The following is a 22,887-nucleotide window of genomic DNA, read 5'->3' as shown; positions in this document are numbered from 1 at the left end:
TGTGGCGGTGTTCCCCGGATGAGGACACGGAGAGGGAGGGAGCGGGGGGGGGGGGGACAGGGAGGAGGAAAGGACGTGACAGAGGTTGTCAGCCTTGCAGACACGTTTTGTCACAGAGTCACAGGCACGTCTAACGCTGATTCTCGTTAGTGAGCTTCCATCTCGGAGGGTAATGCTTCAGCCTGGTCCCAGGTGCTCGCGGGGAGCCCGGCTGTGAACCGCTGGGCTACTCGGGGTCTCTTAATGGTCCAGGCACTGGGTGGACATCACTAAGCTGTTAACCCGGGTGCCAGCCCCCAGTGAACTCCAGGGCTGTGGACGCCACGCCCTGTCCTCTCTCCAGCGAGGAGCGTGCAGACTCCTCTGTCCTGGGGGACTGTGCACAGCCCACCCGGCGGTGATTCAGGGGACACAGGCGCTGTCTGTGCTTCTGGTAACGGAGGGGTCGGTATCAGCCAGGTACTCCAGCTCCCCAAAGGGGCAGTGGGGTGCCAGGAGAAAGGGCTTGTCTTTCTGAGGCTTTGCAGGGGACAGCGATGGTTTTGGCGATTCTCAGCAGGTCCCTCCAAATTGCGGACTCACAGCACACCCACACACCTTGGAGGCGGGATCTGGGCCCTACGCCCAGGGGCCCCTGGCCTCTTGCCTCAGTTCATCAGCACCCAGCGGGCAGGACGGTTCCTCCCCAGCACCTGGGACCCTGCTTCAGGCGGCTGCAGTTGCCGGAGCCCAGGGCAGGGCTTTTATTGTGAAAGGAGCTCCCCCCTTCCGTGCTTTCGGGGAAGTGGGGAGGCTGGGCCGGGAGGAGCGGCAGGGACTTTGCAAACTCTGCAAATGTCCCTAGCTGATCTCAGTGGCTCGGGGCTGCAGGAGGGCTCCCGCGGACCCCCAGATCCCGAGCGCATTAGCCCAGACTTCCTCTGCTAACTCCGCCCAGGGAACATCCCGTGTGCACCGCCCGCTCAGGGGTGGTCGTGGGGCCACTTGGCTGCCGGGAAGCTGTGGACTTGGGTCTGAGAAACCCACGTCCAGGGAAGCCCGGTGAGCCGCCGTGCCGGGCGGCCTGGGTTCGCAGGGTGAGCTGGTGAGCAGACCGAGCGCCGAGCGCCGAGGAGGAGCGGGTCCAGCCACACCGCGGGGACATGGTAGGAGCCGCCGAGGGGAAGCGCTGCGGAAGGGTGGGGTGGGCACCCGGACAGGTGGCCGCGAGCAGCCCGCACCCACTATGGGTGCGCAGAGCCCCGAGGCTTCTGGCGCCAGAGTTGTTCCCCAAGTTTCCATGGGAGCTGTGGTGGCTTTCATTTCTGTCCCCGGGACAAGGGTGGCCAGCTGTGCTGCTTGCCCTGGCGGGGAGATCGTGATCCGGGGCTTTGGTTATGGACCCCCACCCCCTGGCTGCACCCTGACTCCCTCTCCGCTCCGCACATACGTTATCCAGCCCACAGCGCAGGAGAGGAGAGGATTCTGGGGGGGCACTCGGGGCTGCCTCTGATGGGCCAGGCACCTGGGAGTCACTTTATTTGCTGGAAAAGGCATGCGGACTTTATATTATCTTCTATAACTGAGCCATGTTCTGCATTTATTACCGTAGAACCACACTGGTCCCGGTCAGGTTCCGATGCCTGCTCCCAGTGCCCCACCGCCCTGCCCCTCCCAGGAAGGACCACAGGGCAGGTGCGGGAGCGCTGGTCAGTCCGGATGCCATTCACGAAGCCGGGGGCCTTGTGAAAGTAGCTCTTCCATCCGCTGAGCTCACAGACACCAGCAAGCAGGAAAGAGAGATGCTTCGGGAAAGCGACCCAGACAGGCAGGCAGGCACTGGCTGGACCCAGCAAAGGATGGGGCAGTGGGCCAGGAGTCTTGGGGAGGAACTTCAGTTTGCTCCTCTGTAAAGTGAGAGACTGGACCAGATGTCCACGGAGGCTCCATTTGGCTCCAAAAGTACAGGATGGGTGGATGAGGCTGAAGTTGATGCCCAGCCCTGGCGGTGACCTCTTCTTAGCATGGACAGCTTAGAGGGTGTGAGGGAGAAGGGGTTCTCAGCCCTGGTTCTGACTGCTCCCCAGAAATATCTGGGGGGGGGGGACCAGACCACGGGGTGTTTTTCAGGCTCCCCAGGTGCTTGCAGCATGCGGCCAGGACTGAGAACCCCAGGCCTCAATGGCCGAGGGACCAGGAAAGGGGGGGGATCAACTCCGCCCTTCCCCGGGGGACCCCACCTCCGTCTGAGGTCCTGAAACGGAGGGTTTTGTAGAAATTCACCAGGGAAATGACACAGGCTGCATGCGCCTCCTGGGGAACCTTCCCCAGAGAAACCTCTCTCAACTCATCAGAACGGAGACGTGAACTTGGCCAAGCTCTCTGGAGACGAAAGCCTTTATCCGGGACTTCCTTACCGCCGCCGGCGCACTGCGGGTCCAAGGGGCACGAGAAGGGAAAGCCTGAGTCAGGAACACGGAGCCGACAGTCTGGAATCCTTACATGTCTTTTGGCAAACGTAACCCCCACCCGAGCTGCAGGACCCGAGGGTGCCTCTGACCGCCCTGAGGGGGCGCTGGCCTCTGCCAGGCGTGGGAGCAGGTTTCGGAAGCGCGGATGGGGCCCTCGCTGCCGCTCTTCCTGGTGGGAACGGTGGGAGACTCGGCGTGTGCTCGCTCCATCTCGGAGCGCGGGCGAAAAGTGCCGAAGTGAAGACTGTGTCTGCCACAGTTCAAAAGAAAAAGTTTTTCTGATTCTTCGGTTGGGGGTGGGGTAGTAAAGCATTGACAGCCGTCCAGCCAACGTCTGTCTTCAGGTAACCATGGTTACCGTTGTGCTGTGCCTCCTACCCTCGAGGAGTGTTTTAAAGAGTTGAAATTGTACCGAACGTGCAGATTTACAGCCTGATTTGTTTCCTTTGCCTTTTTATCAAAGTGCGTTTCCATGGCGACCTCTCCACAAAGAATCCGAGTGACCGTGTTTTTAACGCTCCTTTCCAGCAGATGGAGAGCCATCTCCCTGCCTGTGGACCTTGCACTTTGGGGCTGTTTCCAGGGGCCGTGGCCGACCTCCAATGGTCCCGGGACACAGGGTCCCTGAGAGCCCGGCTGAGTGGGAAGCAGCAAGCTCCTGGGGACGAGTGGCTTCTCCAGCCTCTGCACCTCAGACTGTGTTGCAGCCGGGCACCCTTGGGGGTCCAGAGTGCGGGAGGCATCTGTGTTTGCTCTGTGCCGAGGGAAACGGGGGCGGGGGTGTCCCAGGAGAGCCCACTCGGGGGTCAGCTCTCCTCGACAGAACCAAGAGCTGAAACCCCTGGAGGTGAGCTCAGAGGGGAGTCTCCAGGTGAAGGAGCTGCGTCCACCCTCAGAGCCGGCCCAGGGCCTGGGTCTCCTAGCTCTTCCGCTCCGCCTACCACCAGCACACAGGTCCTGTCACAGACACAGGGGCCTCTTCGCAGGCTGGGGACATTCGGGGCGGCTTGGGGTGCTGGAGAATAGGCCAGGGGTTTGGCATGGGAATGGGGTGTGTGCAGGTGAGGCCGCCCCGTGGCTCCGAGTGAGCACTCAGGCGCTCTGAACCTCAGGCTCCTTCTCTGTAAGACGGGGCGTTAACAGTGGGGTGCTCCGAGGAGCGAATGGAGCCGGAGATGAGAACACTGGGAGCCCCGCAGGTGCTATGACAACGAGGGTTTCCCACCGAAGCAGGTTTCCTTTTCCTCAGGGCCTGAAGCAAACGGCAAGGAAGTCACCACGTGCTCCCCCAGCACCAGCCAGGGGGTGCGTCTGGGACTCCTCTCTACGTGCGGGCCAGCGCAGGCAGCTTCTAGTCTCAGATGGTTCTCTTGCTGCTTTAAACCTCTCCGTTGGCAGGCAGGAAATGCCCAGTCTGCCGGAGACGGCTGCCCTGTCTTTGTTCCCCAGTCGTCCTTGCTGGGCCGGAAGGCAGCCCACCTGCCTGGCCTGCCAGCGCAGGGCTGGGGGAGCCCCTCAGGAAGCCAGACCGGTTTTGGAATCAGACCTGGGAATCCAGGCCTCCCGGCCTGGCCCCCCCTGCCGGCATCTGACACCCTCCTGAGTTGTGGTCACACCCCCTCACCTGCAGCTCCTGCTGCATACCTGCGCCAGGTGAGCGCAGGGCTGGCTGTGAGTGCAGGGTTTTAAACAACCCACTGGCCCCACCCACACCAAGCAGGAGTTGGCCCAAAAACAGTGGGTTGGAAGTGGGGGTGGAGGGTGGGTGGGCCTCACAAAAAATGAGTTCCTTAGCTGTTTCGGGGGCCAGCGGGACAGTGGGTTTCAGATGGGCCTCAAAGATGCTGACAGCCGCCCCCACGAGAGGCTGGGGGGTCCGGCCCTTTCTCTGCACCCAGCGTACCAACACGGGAACAGACTGCGTCAGGCTTCCTCGGGGCCCCGGACCCGTGAGCCACCTGGGCTGCCTTTGCTTGGACGGTTTTGGATGTGGCTGCGGAAGTACTTCCGCCTGGGGCGCCTGGGGCGCCTGGGGCGTCTGGGTGCGATCCCTGTGTTGTCCGATGTGTCCACACTGGCCTGTGTCTGACGGCCTGGCCATGAGGACGCAGCAGTGGTTTCTGGGCGCCCTTCTCTGTGTGGGCCCCTGTGTCCCCATGTCCCCGCCCCCGCATAAACACAGACTCACATCCCTGGAAGTGGCCAGGGTCTGGCCACATTCCCAAGGGCCTGGCGTCTCCAGAATGGGGGGTGATTTGAGGTAGTGGCTGGTGAGTTTGGGGGGGAAGGAGGTGAGAGTGGAAGGGAGGGAGAAGGGGGTGGAGGATGAGGAACTGGTGGGGCTTTGTGCTGGTCTCCAGGCCTCGAGTGGTTCCAATGACATGTGTCTCCCTTGGGCAGGGTCTGGGCCAGTGGCTTTGGAATTTCTTGAGTGGCACGTCTAGAAGGCCACAAGAGGGGAATTCACAGTCCGTGCAAGAGTGTGTGTTCCCTCTGTCTCCCGGCTGCCTTGGCATTCATTCATTCATTCATTCACTCAGAAAGTGCCCACTTTGAGGCTACATTGTGCGAGGGCAGAAGGTACAACAACAAATAACACAGGCGCTGCTCCTGGGGACTATGCGGTCTGGTGTGGCCGCTGGCGTGTGCCTGCGTGTGCACTCGTGGCTGTGCGCCTGTGCGGGCGTGCACGTGGGGCGGAGCAGGCAGTAGGTTCGGGGGAGAGGGGAGCACAGAGAAACGTTTCTTTCTCGTGAGCCAAACGCTCTGATGAGGATGCAGAGAGGTGGGACCCTGCTGCTGGGTGCCCCCAGCCTGAGCAGTGGGGGACACGGGGGGCTCCAGGACAGGGTCGGGGAGTGCCCGAGGACAGCCTGGGTTCTGTCGAGCGAAGAGAAGAGAAGCCACGACACACGACACATCTGTTGGAATAACTAAAGCACAAACCGCCCTGGCAGTGTCCAGGGCCGCCCAGGACGCAGGGCGAGGGCAGCTCCGTGGGAATGCACAGCCACACGGCCAGGCCGGGCAGCAGTTTGTCCGTCTCCCCTGAGGTCAAACACACGCTTCCCGTGCGCCCAGAAATCCTGCGTGTCCCCCCTGAGAAGAATGACAGCGTATGTCTCCACAAGGACCCGGATCCAGCTGGTCACGGTAGCTTTGTTTACGGTCTCCCCAAACTGGCAACACCACAGACGCCCCTCGGCTGCGGCCTGGGCGAGCACACGGTGAGCCCGGTCTGCCGCCGGCTTGGCCGCGAGGAGAAAGGCGCCGATACGTGCGGCAGCGTGGGTGACGGCAGCGTGGGTGAGTCCCGGGGGCGTCAGGCAGAGGGGAAGACCTCAGTCCCGAGGGGTCCGTGCCGTGGGACTCGGTTTGTATGACATTCTGGAGAGGCTGCAGCTGTCGGGACAGAGAACGGGCGATCGTTGCCAGGGGTGGGGGGTGGAGAGGCTGTGACTCTCTGGACGGGAGGGGGGGGTGTCTTTCTGGGGTGACGGAACTGTGAGGTGCTGATTGTGGGGGTGGTCACATGAGTCCGTACATGTGTTCAACCTCCTAGAACTGGACATGAAACATTTTACTTTTATGGTATGTAAATTTTTAAAAACCGTATAATGAGAGAAGGAGGGAAAGGCAGCCTAGCAGAAGGAACAGCATGTGCAGAGCCCTGGGGGCAACAGTGAGCTGTGCAGGTTGGCTGGGACAGAGAGTTCAGGGGAACCTCCTAGAAGTGGGGCTGGAGGCAGAGCCCGGCTCTGGGGCGTGAGGGGTCTCCACACCCAGCCAGGAGTTTGTGTGGTTACCTGAGACAGAGGGGCAAGGCGGGGGGCTTTTGGAGTTGGAGAGGTGGGGTTGTGTCAGCATTTTGGAGAGCAGTTTGGGGGTGGGGTGCAGGGAGTGGAGTGGAGGGGGAGGGGGAGCGTGGGGGGGCAGTGATCTTGGGGGAGGAGTGGGCCTTCCGCTGGCAGAGGGAGCAGCCGGGCGGGAGAATTTCCAGCCCTTGGCGGCCTCAGACGGGGAGCCGGAGGACATACGGGTCAGGAGTGACTTCAGGCTCTGGTCCGGGCGTCTGGGTACACAGGCCTCTCCCGCCGGCCTGCCTCCCTCCTCCTCGCCTTCAGCCTTACTGATCTAATGTGCCCTTCAGTCACCCTTAGCCGTAATCATGATATAGAGGTAGCTTATCTAAAAATGACATCAGTCATTCTAATTCTATCAGACAGATAATTCTGTTATCTTAAGAGCAATGCTGAAGTTTCGATGCTTCCCCCGTCATCCTCTGAACTGGCGTGGCCTTGGTCATTGTAAAGACAGGACAGGGGAGTTGCCATGCTACATGACAACGGTCATTAGGCCGCTCTGCCACCACCTTGCCTTTGGTCCCCTGTGCCCTCTGCCAGCCAGCGCAGCCGCGCCGGGTCCGGCCTCCTGGCTGCGGGCCCAGCTGGCTGCCCCCGCCCGGACGGTGGGCCGGGCTGCGGCCACTCCGTCTCACCTGGCCCCGGCTTCCCTCGCTGCCGTGGGCTTGGGTTTCTGCTAAGTGGCAGTGGGAAGGGGCCGTGTCACATGCTGTTTACTTGTGGGCAGTTTTTGTTTGGCTTTCGAGGGTGTTTGCTTGCAACGAGCCAACAACCTCTTCAGAACCATCTGGAGAATTCGAATCCTTCTGTCTTGGCTTGGGCAGCAGGTCCGTGGTTCCACGTTTAGGAGCCAAGTCGGGTAGGGATTTTTCCAGATACGCCATCAGCCAGGAAGCTGGTCAAAGACAGCGGAGGGGCCGGGGCTAGAAGAGAGGAAGGGAGAGGACAAAGCGACCTCTGGGAGCCAGAGCTGCGTGGATGGGAGATGAGGAGACCGAGGCTGCGACAGGAAGGACTGGCCGTGGAGATCCTCCCGTCTGGGGACCCCTGGGCTGGAGCAGACCGCAGTGACCGTGTGCCCCTGGGGCCCGGGGCTGCACGGGGCTGGGGCTCCCAGCGGGCTCTCAGCAGGGCGCCGCCCTGCAGCACAGCAGGGATGCTTTCCGCCGGCCTGGCTGGCGAGGACTGACTGCCACCTCCTGTGGGCACTGTCCCCGGCCTCAGTCAGCCCCGGGCTGCACTGTCAGCGGGACAGATGTGGCTCGTCCAGGGCCGCACGGTGCGGCCTTGCCTCTGTCCGGACTGGTTTTGCACCAGCACCGTGAGGTGGCTGCCAGTGCACCCGGCACCGGGGGATTCTCCAGATACTCTGTCAAGGGTTTAAAAAGTGGCTTTAGTTCATCTAAATGCTTGGGGATGTGTTTCAGTGGGAAGGGAAGACCCAAGGTAGTCAAACCTGTAACATCGAAGGGTCATCACAATTTCCAAAAGTGCAGGGTCCGCAACACCCTTCATCCTTTTTCCCCTGAAGGAGGCAAATGAAGTCCGGCCTCGGGGACAACGGTCGGCCCCCCGGAGCAGCCACAGAGGGTGGGCCACGGCACCCTGCTCTGACACAGGGGTGTTTGCTGGGGGAGGGGCCGCAGCCAGACTCCAGCTGTGCTCGGCCCGGTGGGGGCTGGGGGTCCAGTGGAGGCGGAGGCTGCAGCCACCGGTTGGCCTGGAGGCTGGAATGGCCAGTGAACGGGCCATGTGGATGTCCGTCCCTGTGCTGGGAGGCGGGTGGGCCGGCCACACAGGCCTCTTTCTCCCAGACTGAGTGGCTCTGTTGTCTGTCTGCACAGAAGCTCAGTATTGCACCTCCTGGGGGACCTGGCCCCTGGCTCTGGACCTGGTGGTCGGCAGTGGGTGGCCTCCTAGGCAGCACGGGCCTTCCCTGCTGGCCACCCACTCCCCTGCCATGGTCTGCAGGTCCTGGTTGGAGTCCGCCGGCCGAGTGCTCTCTGCCTCAGCCACACCCAGCTACCCCCACTTTCCCCAGAGTCCTAGAGAGCCGCTGCAACTACAAAGGTGCTACTGTATTTCCTTCTCTCCGAACGTTTTCTCCTGCCACTCTAGTTAAAGTCCCTTTGGGGAGGGGGCGCGGATGGCTGACGGGGCAGTGCTCCCCCTGCTGGCAGTCAGGAAGGGCTGCTGGCGCCTCGTTCAGACGCGTCTCCCTGACAGGGGCCCGGCGCGGCCGAGCTTCAACCGTAGCTGCCACAGCTCTGCACTCGGTGCAGCTGGACCGCGCGAGGACTTCAGAGCGAAATGGTAGTCAGGAGTGGATTGAGCTCTGCTCAGCACCTTGGGCGAGTCGGCGAACTTTTACCTTTCAGCCTCAGTTTCCCCGTGAAGACAGCACTGCCCCCTGGTGGGCTGGTGTGTTCGATGCTGGGATGCGCACTTGGTGCAACAGCCACGGGCAGGCAGTAACCTGTTCAATTAATGGGAGCCGTGGTAACCTCGTCCCCAGGGCAACAGACGGGGCTGGAGGTGCAGCAAGGCCTGGGCAACCAGGACAGTTAGTAGGGCCCTGCAGGGAGCTGCAGGGGCAGCGTGAGTTGGGGGGCAGCCTTGGACCCTAGCTCCCGTGAGAAGGGGCTCTGGGGTGGGGGATGTATACTGTGAACGTACCACCTTCGGTCAGCCCGTGGATCCGCCCCTGTAGCAGTGAGCTAGAGAAAGGTGTGATCAAGTGGTAGATGTAGAAGCAGGCCTAGTTCAAGGTTCCTTTTTTAAAAAAAATAAACTTATTTTCCAGTTACAGTTGACAGGCAGTGTGATCGTAGCTTCAGGTGTACGACATAGTGATCAGACATTCGCGCACCTTGTGAAGTGGTCACTCCAGGGAGGCTAGTTAGGATTTCCTGACCTTAAGATTCAGGGGAGCCCTAGACTTCATGGGAGAAAAGTTCCGTCTCTGACCGAAATGCAGCATGTCCTCGACAGTGCACGTAGGCCCCAGCCACGGCGGGGCTAGCAGACCTGTGACTGTCACCACGAGGAAACAGGCATTTTCCGTCATGTGCATGGAAGCAGATACTTTGAAGTATCGCCTTCACTCCTCACTGCTTTGAAAGTGCACTTGTCAGCACATCTCTGTCCCAGACAGCCCAGAGAGAATGCGCCTAATTCTTTTCAGCAGTCCCCACCCCAGCCCAAGAGTGAAATGTATGGCTATTAGTCCAAAGGCAAAGGGAAAAAATTTCCAACCAATGACAGGGGCTCCAAAATTCCGTCTCTCCTCGGGGTCCCTACACTGGTGCTCTTGTAAGCTGGACCAAAATGGTGTTTCAACCCTGGCTGGTGTGGCTCAGTGGATTGAGTGCTGGACTGCGAAGCAAAGGGTCGCCAGTTCGATTCCCAGTCAGGGCACATGCCTGAGTTGTGAGCCAGGTCCCCAGTGGGGGCACTTGAGAGGCAACCACACATTGATGTTTCTCTCCCTCTCTTTCTCCCTCCCTTCCCCTCTCTCTAAAAAATAAATAAAAATTTTTAAAAATGGTAATTCAGTTTGGGATGAGGAGAGGCCCCTTGTGGCCGGCAGGGCTGCCGCAGTGTACAATCAATGTAGAGACCAGAGCCCAAGGCCAGTACATGGAAAGAGAGACAAAAGACATGACAGTTGACTCCCTCCCGTCTGGGAGAAGATTTAACAGCCCACCTGTGGGTCTTGCATTCTCCCCACGGGTTCCAGGAGCGCCCACCACCGGGCGAACCCCGTGGGCATTGTCAGACAGCTGTCACCATGGTGACAATAGTGACAGCAGTGACCCCATCAAACCCGACTCCGCGTCAGGCTCTGTTTTGACTGCTGTGCCTACAACAGCTCGTAAAACTCTGGTGGCGCTTAGTGGAGTGATTGCGTTTTCATGAGTGACAAGTCACACTCTTCGCCCACGAGAACGTCACCTTCATAGGGGGAGTGGCGTTCGTCCTTTGGGTGCTTGACGCGTCTCTTCCGTCAGGAGCGGTGTTGGCTCAGGAGTGTCTGCCCGGGGAACTAATGAGTGGGCCCTCCTTGGAGGGAGGTGTTATTCTTATCGCCATTGTACAGATGGGGAAACTGAGGCCCAGGGCCACCCGGCAAGGACACAGTCCTTGGAGCTGAAATCAACATCCAGACAGCCTGGCTCTGAGCTCGGCGTTAACGGGCCGGGGATGGTAGGGAAGCCTGGTGAGCCGCTGTCTCCTCTGGGCCCCAGAGTGAAACTTGGCAACCAGCCTGGGGGCTGGAGAAAGGTCGTGGTGAGCAGATTTCTCCTGGGGGCTCCTCTTTCCATTGGGGACCCAGGGGGGCCCTCCGGGACTATTTGGATGTGGGTGCTTCGTGCCGTGCTGAGCCGAGGCTGGTGGGCCGTGGGCCATCCCCACGGAGCCTGAGGACCTGTGGCCTCTCTGGGGAATGTGCGTGAGCCCCAAGAGGCTGTTTGTCCTTCTGAGGACACGTAGGCTACTCTGCCCCTGGAGCAGAGACGGGGCAGCCAGCTGCGCCAGGGACCTTGTGCAGAAATGCACATTCCACACTCCCTCCGCGTGCTGAGCAGTGGGTGAGTCAGAGCTGGGGCTGAGACGTGGGCTGGAGCACTGCTCCCTCCGTGGTGGGGCTGGTGGGGGGGGGGGGGGCGCTGGGAGGGGCAGCCCCACGAGCCAGGGCTCCTTGCTCCGTGCACGTGGTGCAGAAGTTTTTCTTCCTGCCCGCTCTCCACCCTCTGCGACCCACACCTCGGGTGACAAGCAGAGTCACAGGAAGGTAGTTTTGTGTGTGGCTGTGTCTGGGGATTGGCGAAGGAGTCTGGGATCCAGTGGCCCGGTCTGAGGGTGGCCAGACCCTCGGCAGGTCCTGTTGGTCCCGCTGCTGGCCAGCGCCCCCTGTGCTGCAGCAGCGCCCCCTCTTGGCCTGACTATTCTGTCTCCCAAGTGGCAGGCATTCAGTGTGCCGGCTGCTGCCGTTCTCTGGAGAGAGTGGGGGAGGGCGGGGTCAGCAGATAGGTCTGGGATCCACAGACCCCGGGACAATCTTCAGATTGTAAAGCAACACATCTTTTCCCAAAAATGCACCAGGGGCTCTCAGCCAGGGCGTCGCTGCAGATTCTTCTCCCAGCCTCCTGTCACGGGAGCCCGTGCGGGGAGGAGCCTCCTTGGCCGCCGCCCCCTCCTTCCAGCTGATGTGCACGCAGGCGCCGTGAGTCTGGAATAATGGTAAGCGTCCGACAGTTACCTCCTCTAATTTGCATGGCTGCCCCATAAGGTGGTGCCTTAGGTTGGCTTCCCCCAGAAGCAGGCCTTCCAACAAGGACTCCAGTGCAGGTAGTTGATGGGGAAGCTGCCACCCGCAGACACTGGGTCGGGGTGGGGTGGAGCAGGGGGAAGCCTGTTTGGGAGGCAGTGGGCCCGCTGCTGCATTTTCGGACCACACCCCTCCCTGCCAGCGTGCCCTCGGTGTTCTGGACCAGCTGGGTGCTCATGGGTGCCTCTGCACAGCCAGTGCCCTCCACCCCAGCCAACCCCAGGGTGTCAGAGGGTGGGCCTTTCCTTGGTGTAACTGTCACATCACCTGTAACACTTTTGTGGGTAGCTGAGGCTGTCAGGAATGCAAACAGGAAAAGCGCATTCCTGCTTTGTGAATACTTTCCTTCTGACATGTGCTGGTTTGGAGCGCTGCGCCCGTGCAGCTAACTGTCCGCTCGTCCGACCGGCCGCTGGCGTTATGGACACTTTAGTTTCCATGGTACGAGGGGCAGGATGCGGCGTGGGGGATGCTGAGGACTAATTTCTCCTACTCGCTAGTGTTGCCTTTTAAAGTTTTGCCCTGGACCTATTTCCCGAACTTTGGGATCGTTCACATTTTCTTGAAGACAGGGAAAACCTCATTCCGTGGGACCCCATGGCCCCACCGTGCCCTGGTGAGGGACCCGGGAGATGCTTGTCACAGGAGGGCTCTTTGTCCCCTTTCCACCCCTGTCCCCACCCTCTCCGCCCTGGGCCAGCAGTTACTCCACTCCAGATGCCCGGGCGTCAGCTCTGCAGCTCGGCAGAGCTCGGTCTCACCAGGGCTCTGGCATTGCGAACTAGACCAGAAAGCCTGCCTGGGGTCACGTGCCGGACCAGGCTCCACTTCCTGACCCAGAGGAGCCAAGTGTCACCCTTGCAGCTCCTCTCCTTGGTGGAACTTGGGGATCCACAGGCCGGGGTGAGGGGCCCTGCCTTCCACCACTGGATGCAACCTAATCCCCACGGCCTGCGGTCTCATCCGGCCTGGGCTGGATTTGGCCCAGCCAGACGGGGGCAGGAGGCCAGGACGGACCAGAAGGAGCCAGCGTCGTGAAATGTCCATCTGTCTCCGCGTGGCTCGCGCAGCCCTTACCGAGAATGTGGACAGGGAGGCAGTGCCTGCTTGTTTACCCGAGGCCACAAAGCCGAGGGGAACGCCGAGGGGCTGGCGGGCCCCTGCTGGCTTCCAGGGACACTTATCCCAGGAGCCTCGGGGAGGCATGAGAGGCAGTGGGGAAGGTGAGGGCGCGGGTTGTGAGAGCCCTGGCACTGGGCGCTCTGGGACACGGGTACTTCTCCTACTTAGGCGGCCAGGGAGAGGCAGTCACACGTGCTTTGGAGGCAGAATGTCTGAGGGCCAGCTGGATTTTTGGCTGGCCGCTCTTTCCTGCGGGCGCTGGGACCCAGCCCGCTGCCTCCGGCACCCTCCCTGCGCCCTCTGAAGTCTCGGGTGTGTGTGTCTTCTCGCGGCGTCCCCCGCGCAGCCCCCGACCCTCGCTATGGTCACCCACACCCTCCTTCCTTCCCTCTCCGGCTTCTTCTTCAGGCTGGAGATGACCAGCATGGAAACTGGGTGGATAAGAAACCTGGGTGGGCCATCGCTACCCTCCTTCCAAAAGAGAGTGGGGCCAGGTTGGGTGTGGGATCGGACCTCCTGCACCACAGCCCCGCATTAATTAGGTGGTCTAGTGTACTCCTCAAGACAGATGGTCTCAGGTGGGGGGGTGCGGGTGCTACCGGAATGTTCCTTCTCTGTGGTTTCATTTTGCTGAGACAAGACTCAGCGCCTGTTCTAAGGTAGGAGGGAGAATGGAGAGTGTCTCCGTTTTTGTTTGTTTTAAGGGACTGTCAAGGGTGGTTTTGATCTGGACTTCGTTTTCCACCGATCTGCTCTGTGGGAAGCTGACAGCCCCGGCAGCTGGCACTGTGCCATGCCGCAGGTCTGCGCTCGCCGTGGTGCCTGTGTCTTCCGTGGCATCGGCCTGAGCGGTCTGGAGCTGTTTCTGTTTTAATGCGGCATTTCTCAAACATGCTGGGGGCCTCCCGGGGGGCCCGGGGCCTGTCTGTGCCCTGGCTTGGAGCTGGGCAGTGCAGTGCGGCGGCGGCTGCCAGCCACCTGTTGAAAGGTGGCCGGTCTGAACTGGGACGTGCCTATGTGTGAAATCTGCATTGCGTTTCAAAGACGTGTTACAGAAAAAAAACGTAAGCTATCTCATTATTATTTTTTATATTGATAACATGTAGAAATGATAATATTTTGGACCCATTTAGCTAAGAATAAATATTATTAAAATCAGTTTCATCTGGCTTCCCCCCTCCCCCCTTTTGAAATGTGGCTGATGGGGCAGTTAAAGTTCCACGTGGGGTCAGGACCCCAGTGTTGTCGGGCAGCGTGGGGCTGGGAGGACAGAGGTGCGGAGTAGAACCTCCTTCTCCAGCGCCTCCAGCCTCCGAGGTCACGCTTAACCACCCCCACGCCCCTGGTTTCCTGACCCCATTCCCTCGCCTTCACCTCTGAACGTTTGGGAGCTCCAGGTGGCCACGAGGCCCCCGTTTTCTTATTGCAATGCCCCTGGTCTCCATGTTCCATGGATTTCTCCATCTTGGTGCTCTCCTGGTTCACACAAGAAAACGTTTATTTTATTTGGTCCCATCACCCCTTCAAATGACCTTCAGTTTGCCATGGGTAAGAATGCATTTTTAAGGAATAATAGATGAGCACGGTCAAACCCAAATCACTCCCGGCCAGAGCTGTCCTGAGTGTGAGAAGGCAGACGGCTTCCGGGTCAGAGGTCTCCAGGGTGGAGCTCCCTCACCTGCGCGGGCACCCCAGGCAGTCCACCGGGTTAGTCTGAAAAACTCAGAGCTTCTGGTGACACTTACTTTACCTAATCCTTTTATGATTTTTAAATTTCTTGTTCACGTTTATAATGAATATATTCATGTAGCGCTACCTGCTTATGATTCATAAACACCGGGAAACATCATTTGTCAACATTTGTACCACCCAAGGTGTCATCAGCAGGTTTTGAGACGTCTGGGTCAAAGAAAGGGGTTGTACCCCCTGGTGTGCGTTGAACCCCACCCCTGCGTCAGTTTTGAATGTGCCCTTCATTCTCTCACTCACTCACTCCCACACTCACTGAGGATCTACCAGGCAGTTGCTTTGGTGGCATTTGGTGGCAACTGCTCTGGGTTCTGAATCGGTTGTTTCTCTGCCCGCCTCTTGGCTGGAGGGAGTTTGGGTGGGCTTCCGGTGCTTGGGGACGGAGAGGTGAGGAATGGAGGCCTCTTTTCTCTGGCTGGCCAAGGTGACCTCCGGTGCTCAGCATGACTTCACAGAGACGTCTGGGTTGGGCAGCGAGAGCTGCTCAGGGGCCACGAAGAGGGTTAGCGGCTCCGAGTGCAGGCTCGCTGCCCCCCGAGTAGCAGGGAGCCTCGGGAGATCCTGCACGCGCCCTTCCCCCGCAGTGCCCTCAGGGGTCTGGACTCACCTGCCCGGTGGTTCGTTGGTTCATTAAGACCCAGAACATCAACCAGCTAAAGACAGATTGTCACAGGAGCACCCACACCCGCTCGGCCGTCCTTTCCTTGGATGAGAAGATTCTTCCTTAGATGACTAACCGCGGCTTCCCTGGGCTCCTTTTTCCTTACCTATCAGACATGAGAGAGCCTCTCGAAGTGTTTCTGGTTTTGACTGTCGCTCATTAACTTCCTCTGTGGAAGACGAGGGTCTGGGTCTTTTCCCACCTCCACCACACACACACACACACACACACACACACACCCAGTCTCATTGTTCCTCCTCCCAGTGTGATTAGATGGTAATTTTGGTCAGATCCGTGTTTACATAATTATGACTAACAAATTGCCATGAACTCAATGGCTTAAAACAACACGAACTGACTCTCGTGTAGCTCTTGATTCCCGAGGTCTGAAATGAGCCTTGCAGAGCTTGATGACTCCGGGGTCCTCCTGCCCCGCTCCTCCCCTCCCCCGCTCTGCAGCCCAGGCCTCCTGCCAGCAGGAGCTCTGCCTGTGTTCAATCCCCAGAGCAGGGAGCACCTGTTAGCATCTTATGTTCTAAATGAAATGCGGCTGAGTGGGCTGAGAGAGTTTAAATGTCCCTTTCTATTACTGTTTTTGAAAAATCATTTTTTATTTTGGCTGAGCCTTTGCCAATGCAATTTCTCGAATTGCTTTTCTTATTTCCATGAGGGTGTGGAGCCTGCCTTTGGATCGGATCTCCGCCGTCTCCAAACGTAGTGTCCTCCTCCTTACTGTGTTCATAGCTGGTATTTCCTGGGGCTCCGCCTCCCCCTGACGGACAGCCATCACTCTTCTAAGGCGTCAGTGGGTCTTGGTCTCCATCTGCAGGGCCAGCAGTTGTTTGTTCTGCAGGGAGGTCCCCGCCGTGTCCCCAGGTCGCTGTGTCCCTGACGCGAGGCTATGGGAGCTCAGCAGCAGCAGCAGCAGCAGCAGCACCGGGCAGACAGCGGGGGGCTCGTTTGCCTGTGGGGGCATGTGCTTCAACTCCGAGTCAGGAGGCCTTGCCCTAACCCCCTGCCCTGGCGGTCGGCCCCGTCTGTGCCGAAAACCTCCCAGGGCCTTTGCCTGTCACAGTGCTTTCCTCCCGATGGGCCGAGGACAGCCTTTGCATGGGGCAGTTAAGGCGGGGTGAGGAGGAGGCGAAAGGAGGTTTTCATTTTCGAGGACTGTTTTCCGTCCTCGAGAACCCGCTGTGTGGACCACCTCTGACAAGCCTGGGCTGTCTCCTCGACTCGGCACCCACTGGCTGCTGCCAGTCAAGACTCTGAAGTCATGGGCAGCAGAGTCCCAGGTTCCTCTCCCACGCTCAGCCCCTCCCTAAACTCCCCTCTGTCTCCAAGGTTCTCGAACGATCCTTCCTTCCTCCCTCCCTCCCTTCCTCCCTCCCTCCCTTCCTCCCTTCTCTCCTTCCTTCCCTCCTTCCCTCCTTCCCTCCTTCCTTCCTTCCTTTCTTCCCTCCTTCCTTCCTTCCCTCCTTCCCTCCTTCCCTCCCTCCCTCCCTCCCTCCCTCCCTCCCTTCCTTCCTTCCTCCTGAATCTTCTGTGATGGAGCGGTGGGCTCTAGGGAGAATTCACATCCTGCCTGCTGTGGACTTTGACCTTGAGCGAGGCGCTTCTCGAAATCTTAATTTCTATACTTGTAAAATCACCGGGTCAGTGCATACCTTGCAGGGGGTTTGAGAGTGCCCGGGACGTGGTACGTGCCCAGTGAGTGGCTCCTGTTAACAGGATCCGCCACACTCACCCCTCAGGTCTGATCCACTCAGTTTCCTGGCCCCAGTCTGCAGGATGCTTGAGCCAGAAGGAGCTGGGGCCCCGTCTGGTTCTGGAAGGAGCAGGAGGCGGAGATGCCCGCCTGGTTTCGGGATCGAGCCCGAGATCTGACTTGAGGGTAGTAGATGATGGGTGGGAGACCTGCTTCTGATGTCACCTCTTGAGGGTCCTGGAGTTGGGCGGGTCGGACGGTGGCATTTTCTCATCGGTATTCTTCTATGTAATGAGGCGGGACTGGAGACACAACGAAATTGTTCTCATTTTGGGAGAAAATGAAATGTAGCCTGAGAACACGTGTATTTTCCATCGACTTGTGCAAACTGGCTGCCACCTACCCTGAGCTCATTCAGGCATCGTTTTACAGATGACCTGCTCGGTGGTCCCAAAGAGATGACCCTCCTTTGAGAGCGGGGCCCACCCCGGAGACCCAGTGCAGGCTTTCAGAATCAGGGCTGTAGCCGCTGCTTCCTGAGGTGGTGTGGCGACCAGGCCATGGGCTCTGGAGCCAGACTGCCTGGCTTCCTGTCCTGGTGGTGCCCTTGCTAGCTCTGGGGACTTCGGGTCACCCCGCTTCTCTGTGTCTTGTTCTTCTCACCTGTGAAATGGGATAATAAATACTAATACCTGCCTTGTAAGGCTGGTATGCAGCTTAGATGAGCTAACAGAAGCAAAATTCTCCCAACAGCCCCAGGCATATAGTGAACACTGTATAAATGCTAGTTATCATTCTTTGGGTTTTTTTTTTTTTTCCTTTTTTCTCTTTCCTGGGAATTGGCCAGGCCAGAAATTACAGGGACAAAAGGTCTTTCTTGTCTTGAAGCTGCTGACGTGGAAGGGAAACCACAGCTCTCCGGTGACGCTGAGCAACGTGGCCTGGCCCAGTGGCGGCGCAGGAGACAGGCAGCTGCAGCCTCCCCGGGCCCAGCAGGTCTGACTCGGAGAGGGGCGCCGCGTGCCTGGGGGTGCCTGTCGCCTTTGCCCACAGAGGCCTGTGCCAGCCCAGCTCCCCCCGCCCAGGGCCTGACTCCGGGTTCAGCCAAGGGGAGCAGGGTGTGACGAGGTCGGGTCGGCAGCAGTACTCACAGGACTGACATGTGGTTTCAATTCCACGCTCTGACAATATGCTCACGTGTCACCTCTCACCCTGGCCACGGCCGTGAACATTACATCACCGATTTTTTAAAAATGGAACAGAAACTGCATTTCCAAAATCTCCGTCAGTCTCACTGAGAGTCTGAGTGGCGATGCATCGGCGGTCAGCCTGTGGGGCTGTTTGGAAGAGGGCAGAGGTCAGGGAATGGCACAGAAGGGACTGTCACATCTTTAATGATGGCTCCAGAACCAGAGCCAGCCTTGGTTTTTATAGCACACACACAGCACCACCATCCCCATAACCAACAACATCCCCACCACCACAAGCACCACCATCACCATCCCCATCCCCACCACCACCAGCATTATCACCGTCACCACCATCCCCCCCCACAACCACCCCCACCATCACAACCACCCCCACCACCACCACCATCCCCACCCCCACCACAACCACCATCACCCCCCCCACCATCATCACTACACCATCATCATCATCATCATCATCATCACCGCATGGCTCCCCTGTCCTTCCTTCATGTTCAAGATCTGCCCTCCACCCAGCGCGGAGGTGACGACAGGGAGTTTGGGGGTGGCTCCTGTCCCCAGCCCAGCACGGTCCCCGGCTCCTCGGGTGGACCTGGCTTTACCACTCCCCTGGCTGGCTCCCCTCACCTCCGTTGCTAGGAAACCGAAACCCACTCCCGTCAACGCTCAGTCTTTCCTTTGGCCCCTCCACCTACTCCCCCCTCCAGCTCCCATCTTTCCTCTCCTTCCCGCATGCCTTCCAGCCCGGTGACTCCTCCCGGTGCCATCCCGGTATCTTCGGGCAGAGCCTCCGCAGCCTGAGACGTTTCTCATGGCCGAGGCGGCCTCCTCCCGGGGGACACTTGTGGTTTAATGATGAAAGACTTTCTCTTTCTGACGACCTTGAGTCATGCTCTCAAATATCTCCACTTTTCAACTCTGACATCACTCTGTGCCCAGCCAAACCCAGGAAGGGGCGTTTTCAGATCCCAGGAAGGAGGCAGGGGGTTGGTGTGGAAAGCGAAGGCAGGATCCCACCTCTCCTTTAAGTGTACCGAACCGTGCGGCGGGCCCCCGACCTGTTTTGGCGCGTGTATTTCCCGCCCCCCGATCCTGGGAGGGAGGAAGGAGCTCACTGTCCCCCATTCTGGAGCTGAGGCGATGGGGCAGGAGGCGGTGTAACGCGCTGCTGTAACACAGCCCAGAAGGGCAGGAGCTGGTCGAGAACTCGGCTGCGTCTGCCCCAAAGCCACGCCCCCGGTGGGTGTGACTGACAGCTGGGCCAGCGGGCCTCTTCTCCGAGGAATGGAGGGGAAGCCTCAGCACACGGGTGGGAGGCGGGGTTTGAGGAGGGAGGGGAAAAGGGGCCCTTGAGAGCCAGACAGTGAAGGTCCCCTGTTTCTCTTTCCCTCCTGCCCCCGTCTTTGCGGGGCTGCGTGGGGAAGAACTGGGGAGGAGGGGCAGGGTCAGCTGGGGCCTGGGCAGCCGTGGGACCCCCTGGGTTCTGCCAGCAAACTTTCTAGTATGTTGGGTGTCCCCCCGCCCCCCACTTCTCCTTTCTCTAACGTACTCTTTACCATTCAGCTGAATAGTTCTCTTCAGAGGATTATTTTTTTCGGTTTGATCAAAGCTGCTTTTCTTTCCCCAAAGCCTCACTTGGGTGGCCCGCGGGGACGTCTGCTCAGGGCTATTTGGAACCCCTCTGTCTGCACAGCCGCGCACCTGCCAGCTTCCCCAGCTTGTCTGTCTGAAGCTGGGAGCGGGATCAAAACATTCCGTCTCCTTGAAGCCTTTGAGAAAGAGGATTGGTTTTTCCCCAGTGGGATCAAAAGTTCGAGGATCCAGATGATGAATCCAACTCGAACCCATATTTTTCTTTTTAGAAGGAAGGGAAAAAAAAATTAAAAAAAAAACAAACCCCGAACAGAGTCTTTGTCCAGGACCATTTCTCCTTTTAGTTTTCATGGGAAATACGGGCATTCTCGCCAGCTGTGTGAGCCCGGACAGATCTCGGCGCTCCAAACTGTTTGGTTTCCTCATCTGTCGGGAAGGGGGGGTGGGATTCCCACCTCCGTGTGTGTTCTGGAGGGTCCCAGGAGAGAGTAACCAACAATGTGCAGTGGGAAGTTAACACCAGGGAGCAGGAGCGGGTCCCGACATGTCCTCTTTCGGGGCGGCCTCTGTAGAAACCCCCACGGCTTCCCCAGAGCTGCACGCACCTGCTCTTCAAGCAGCACTGTCTGCTGGAACAAAGGCTGGGAGCGGTCTGAACGGCCTTCCTGCGGAGGGGTGGGCAGAGGAGCTCCGGCGTGTCCCCCGGCGAACGAATGTGTGGCCCTTCGGTGACGCCCCATCGACAGAGACAATGGTGCAAAGGGCCTTGGGGCACACCGTCACGCCAGCCAAAGCCAGGTGTGGGCCGGCCGCCGCCTTTGTGCTAAAGACAGTCACCACGTGCAGCAGACTGAAAAACATGCATAGCCGCTGAGGGCAACAGGGCGGAGGTTTCTCGAATGTTGCAGATACAGAGACCACATGTTGCAAGTTGAAAAGGTTGCAAGATGAATACGTTCCTTTTTTTTTTTTTTTAAGATTTTATTTATTTATTTTTAGAGAAGGGAGGGGGGATAGAGAGAGAGAGAGACATCAATGATGTGCGGTTGCTGGGGGTCAAGGCCTGCAACCCAGGCATGTACCCTGACTGGGAATCGAACCTGCGACACTTTGGTTCGCAGCCCATGCTCAATCCACTGAGCTACGCCAGCCAGGGCAATGAATATGTTCTGACTCCAAAGCCCAGTGGCCCCAGCAGCTCTTGGCCATCCTCGTTGCCCCCACAGGCCCCCGAGCTCCTTCCTTCCCTGCTTCTGATTGGGTAGTTCTGGGGCATGGCCTGTGAATTTGCCTTCCTGACAAGCTCCCACATGATGCTGTTGGTCCCGGCACCCCGTGCTGAAAAAACTCACTGCCCCAGGGGGGGTGTCCTTGCCAGCACCTGCCGTGCTAGTGGCCGGGCAGCCAACTTCCTCCTGAGCAAGAGGGGCAGGCAGAAGTGGCGGGCTCCTGCCACTGGCCAGGACTGAGTCACGTGGCCTTGGGTCTCCCCACGACCTGTGAGGGAGGCTGGCGGTGCCACCTGTAGCTGAGTAGCCGTGTGCCCCTGGTAAGGGGAAGAGTGTGTTTGTGGGAGACGGCAGAGTGTCCTGGGGACACACAGGGAGATCAAGAGCGGGCCGGCACCCAGCGGTGGGGACAGATGTGGAAGACACCCATACAGTGCGTGGTGAACAGTGTCATTTGGGGGTGTATTCAAAGGGGGAGCCTCAGTCTGTCTGCAGGGATCCGCAGAGGCTCCCCGGATGCTCCCCTCTGGGGAAGGAGCGCTGCCCGAGGAGCCGGCCCCCCTCAAAGGCAGCGGGGTGTCCTCCGCCTGGGCTCCGCTCTCTCCCCCCCTGCGGGCCTCTGGGAAGGGCCTTCCTTCACCATCCCCACTGCTTGGTGAGCTGGGGCTGACGTCATCCCAGGTCTCAAATCTTCTTTTTCTGCCCCGTCCCCCAGGCGTCTTGGCTCTGGAGAAAGCTACGTGGCAAGAGGCGGCTGGTGGTGGCATTGTGCCTCCTGATGACTCTGTCTGTGATGGCTGTCTCCTGCTTCCCCGCACAGCCTCAGGCGGCCCTGGAGCCCCGGAGGGTGACCGGCACCCCTGCTCCCCACAGCCTGCAGGCTCTGAGCTCCCGCTGGAGGCCTCAGACGAGAAGCCTGCGTTTCTGGAGAGGCCGGGCCCCGCCTGGGAGTCCCGACCCTGAGTGTGCGGAGGAGCGAGGCCGCCGGAGGGCAGTGGACAAGAGCAGGGCCCCAGGAGGGGAAAGCCGCCCTGTAGGGCGGGTCAAGAGGGACATTGCTGTGGCATCATTGGTCGGAGATCCGGGACTCAGCACTCAGCGTCTGGTGCGCCTGAGGGAGGATGAGGTCGAGGGTCCAGGAGCCAGAGACCTGCGGCCCCCTTGGAAGGACGGTCCCATCCGGGAGGTGCAGAGGGAGACAGGCACCCTGGCCGGCGCCCTCCCAGGACACCGGACAGCCGCTGCCGGACCGCCCCTCCGGCCCCATCCAGCCCGAGGCAGGGACCTGCCGGGAGCTGGGAACAGAGCCTTGACTGGTGGGCAGAGGGCGTGGGGTCCCACCGCAGCCACAGGGACCCATTGGTGGCCTGGCTCTGTCCAGGAGCTGCAAGGATCCACCTGGTGTGCCGCTGAGACTCCGGGGCTGGGGGCCAGCGGGCAGGTGCCGCCATGGCTCACGGAGCACGATGTGCAGACCCTCCAGCTGCTGGCCCAGGGGGAGGTGGTGGGCAAAGCCAGGGTCCCCGGCCACGGGCAGGTGCTGCAGGTGGGCTTCTCCACGGAGGGCGCCCCTCAGGATGCGTCTCCCGGGCTCAGTGGACTCTGCGCCCAGGGGCTCTGCGGCCTGATCAAGAGGCCCGGAGACCTGTCTGAGGTGCTGTCCTTCCACGTGGACCGCGTGCTGGGGCTGCGCCGGAGCCTCCCCGCCGTGGCCCGGCGCTTCCACAGCCCCCTGCTGCCCTACCGCTACACGGACGGGGGCACGAGGCCCGTCATCTGGTGGGCGCCGGACGTGCAGCACCTGGGCGACCCAGACGACGACCAGAACTCCCTGGCCTTGGGCTGGCTGCAGTACCAGGCCCTGCTGACCCGCGGCTGCAGCGGGCCGGGCCCGGCGGCGTCGTGCCTGGGCATCCGCCGCGCCGAGTGGGCGCGCCTGGCCCTCTTCGACTTCCTGCTCCAGGTATGGGGGCTG

At 59.9% G+C, this 22,887-nt stretch overlaps 1 protein-coding gene across 2 annotated transcripts in view; it reads left to right on the top strand.

Annotated features, from left to right (window-relative positions):
- Nucleotides 1–778: 778 nt before the first annotated feature.
- GASK1A (golgi associated kinase 1A) overlaps nt 779–22,887 on the top strand; it is a 30,341-nt gene continuing 8,232 nt past the window's right edge. The window contains exons 1-2 of one of the 2 annotated variants that reach the window (XM_036030458.1): nt 779–1,084; nt 21,628–22,875. In XM_036030458.1, the coding sequence (XP_035886351.1) occupies nt 21,691–22,875 (1,185 nt within the window). In that variant the 5' untranslated portion in view covers nt 779–1,084; nt 21,628–21,690. Of the gene's footprint in view, nt 1,146–21,627; nt 22,876–22,887 lie in introns of both variants that reach the window. The other variant, XM_036030457.1, reaches the window with a different exon arrangement.

The sequence above is a fragment of the Phyllostomus discolor genome, chromosome 7 (assembly GCF_004126475.2).
Source record: "Phyllostomus discolor isolate MPI-MPIP mPhyDis1 chromosome 7, mPhyDis1.pri.v3, whole genome shotgun sequence".
Classification (NCBI taxonomy): domain Eukaryota; kingdom Metazoa; phylum Chordata; class Mammalia; order Chiroptera; family Phyllostomidae; genus Phyllostomus; species Phyllostomus discolor.
Note: the sequence above shows the minus strand (reverse complement) of the source record. Positions and strands in the feature narration are given on the sequence as shown.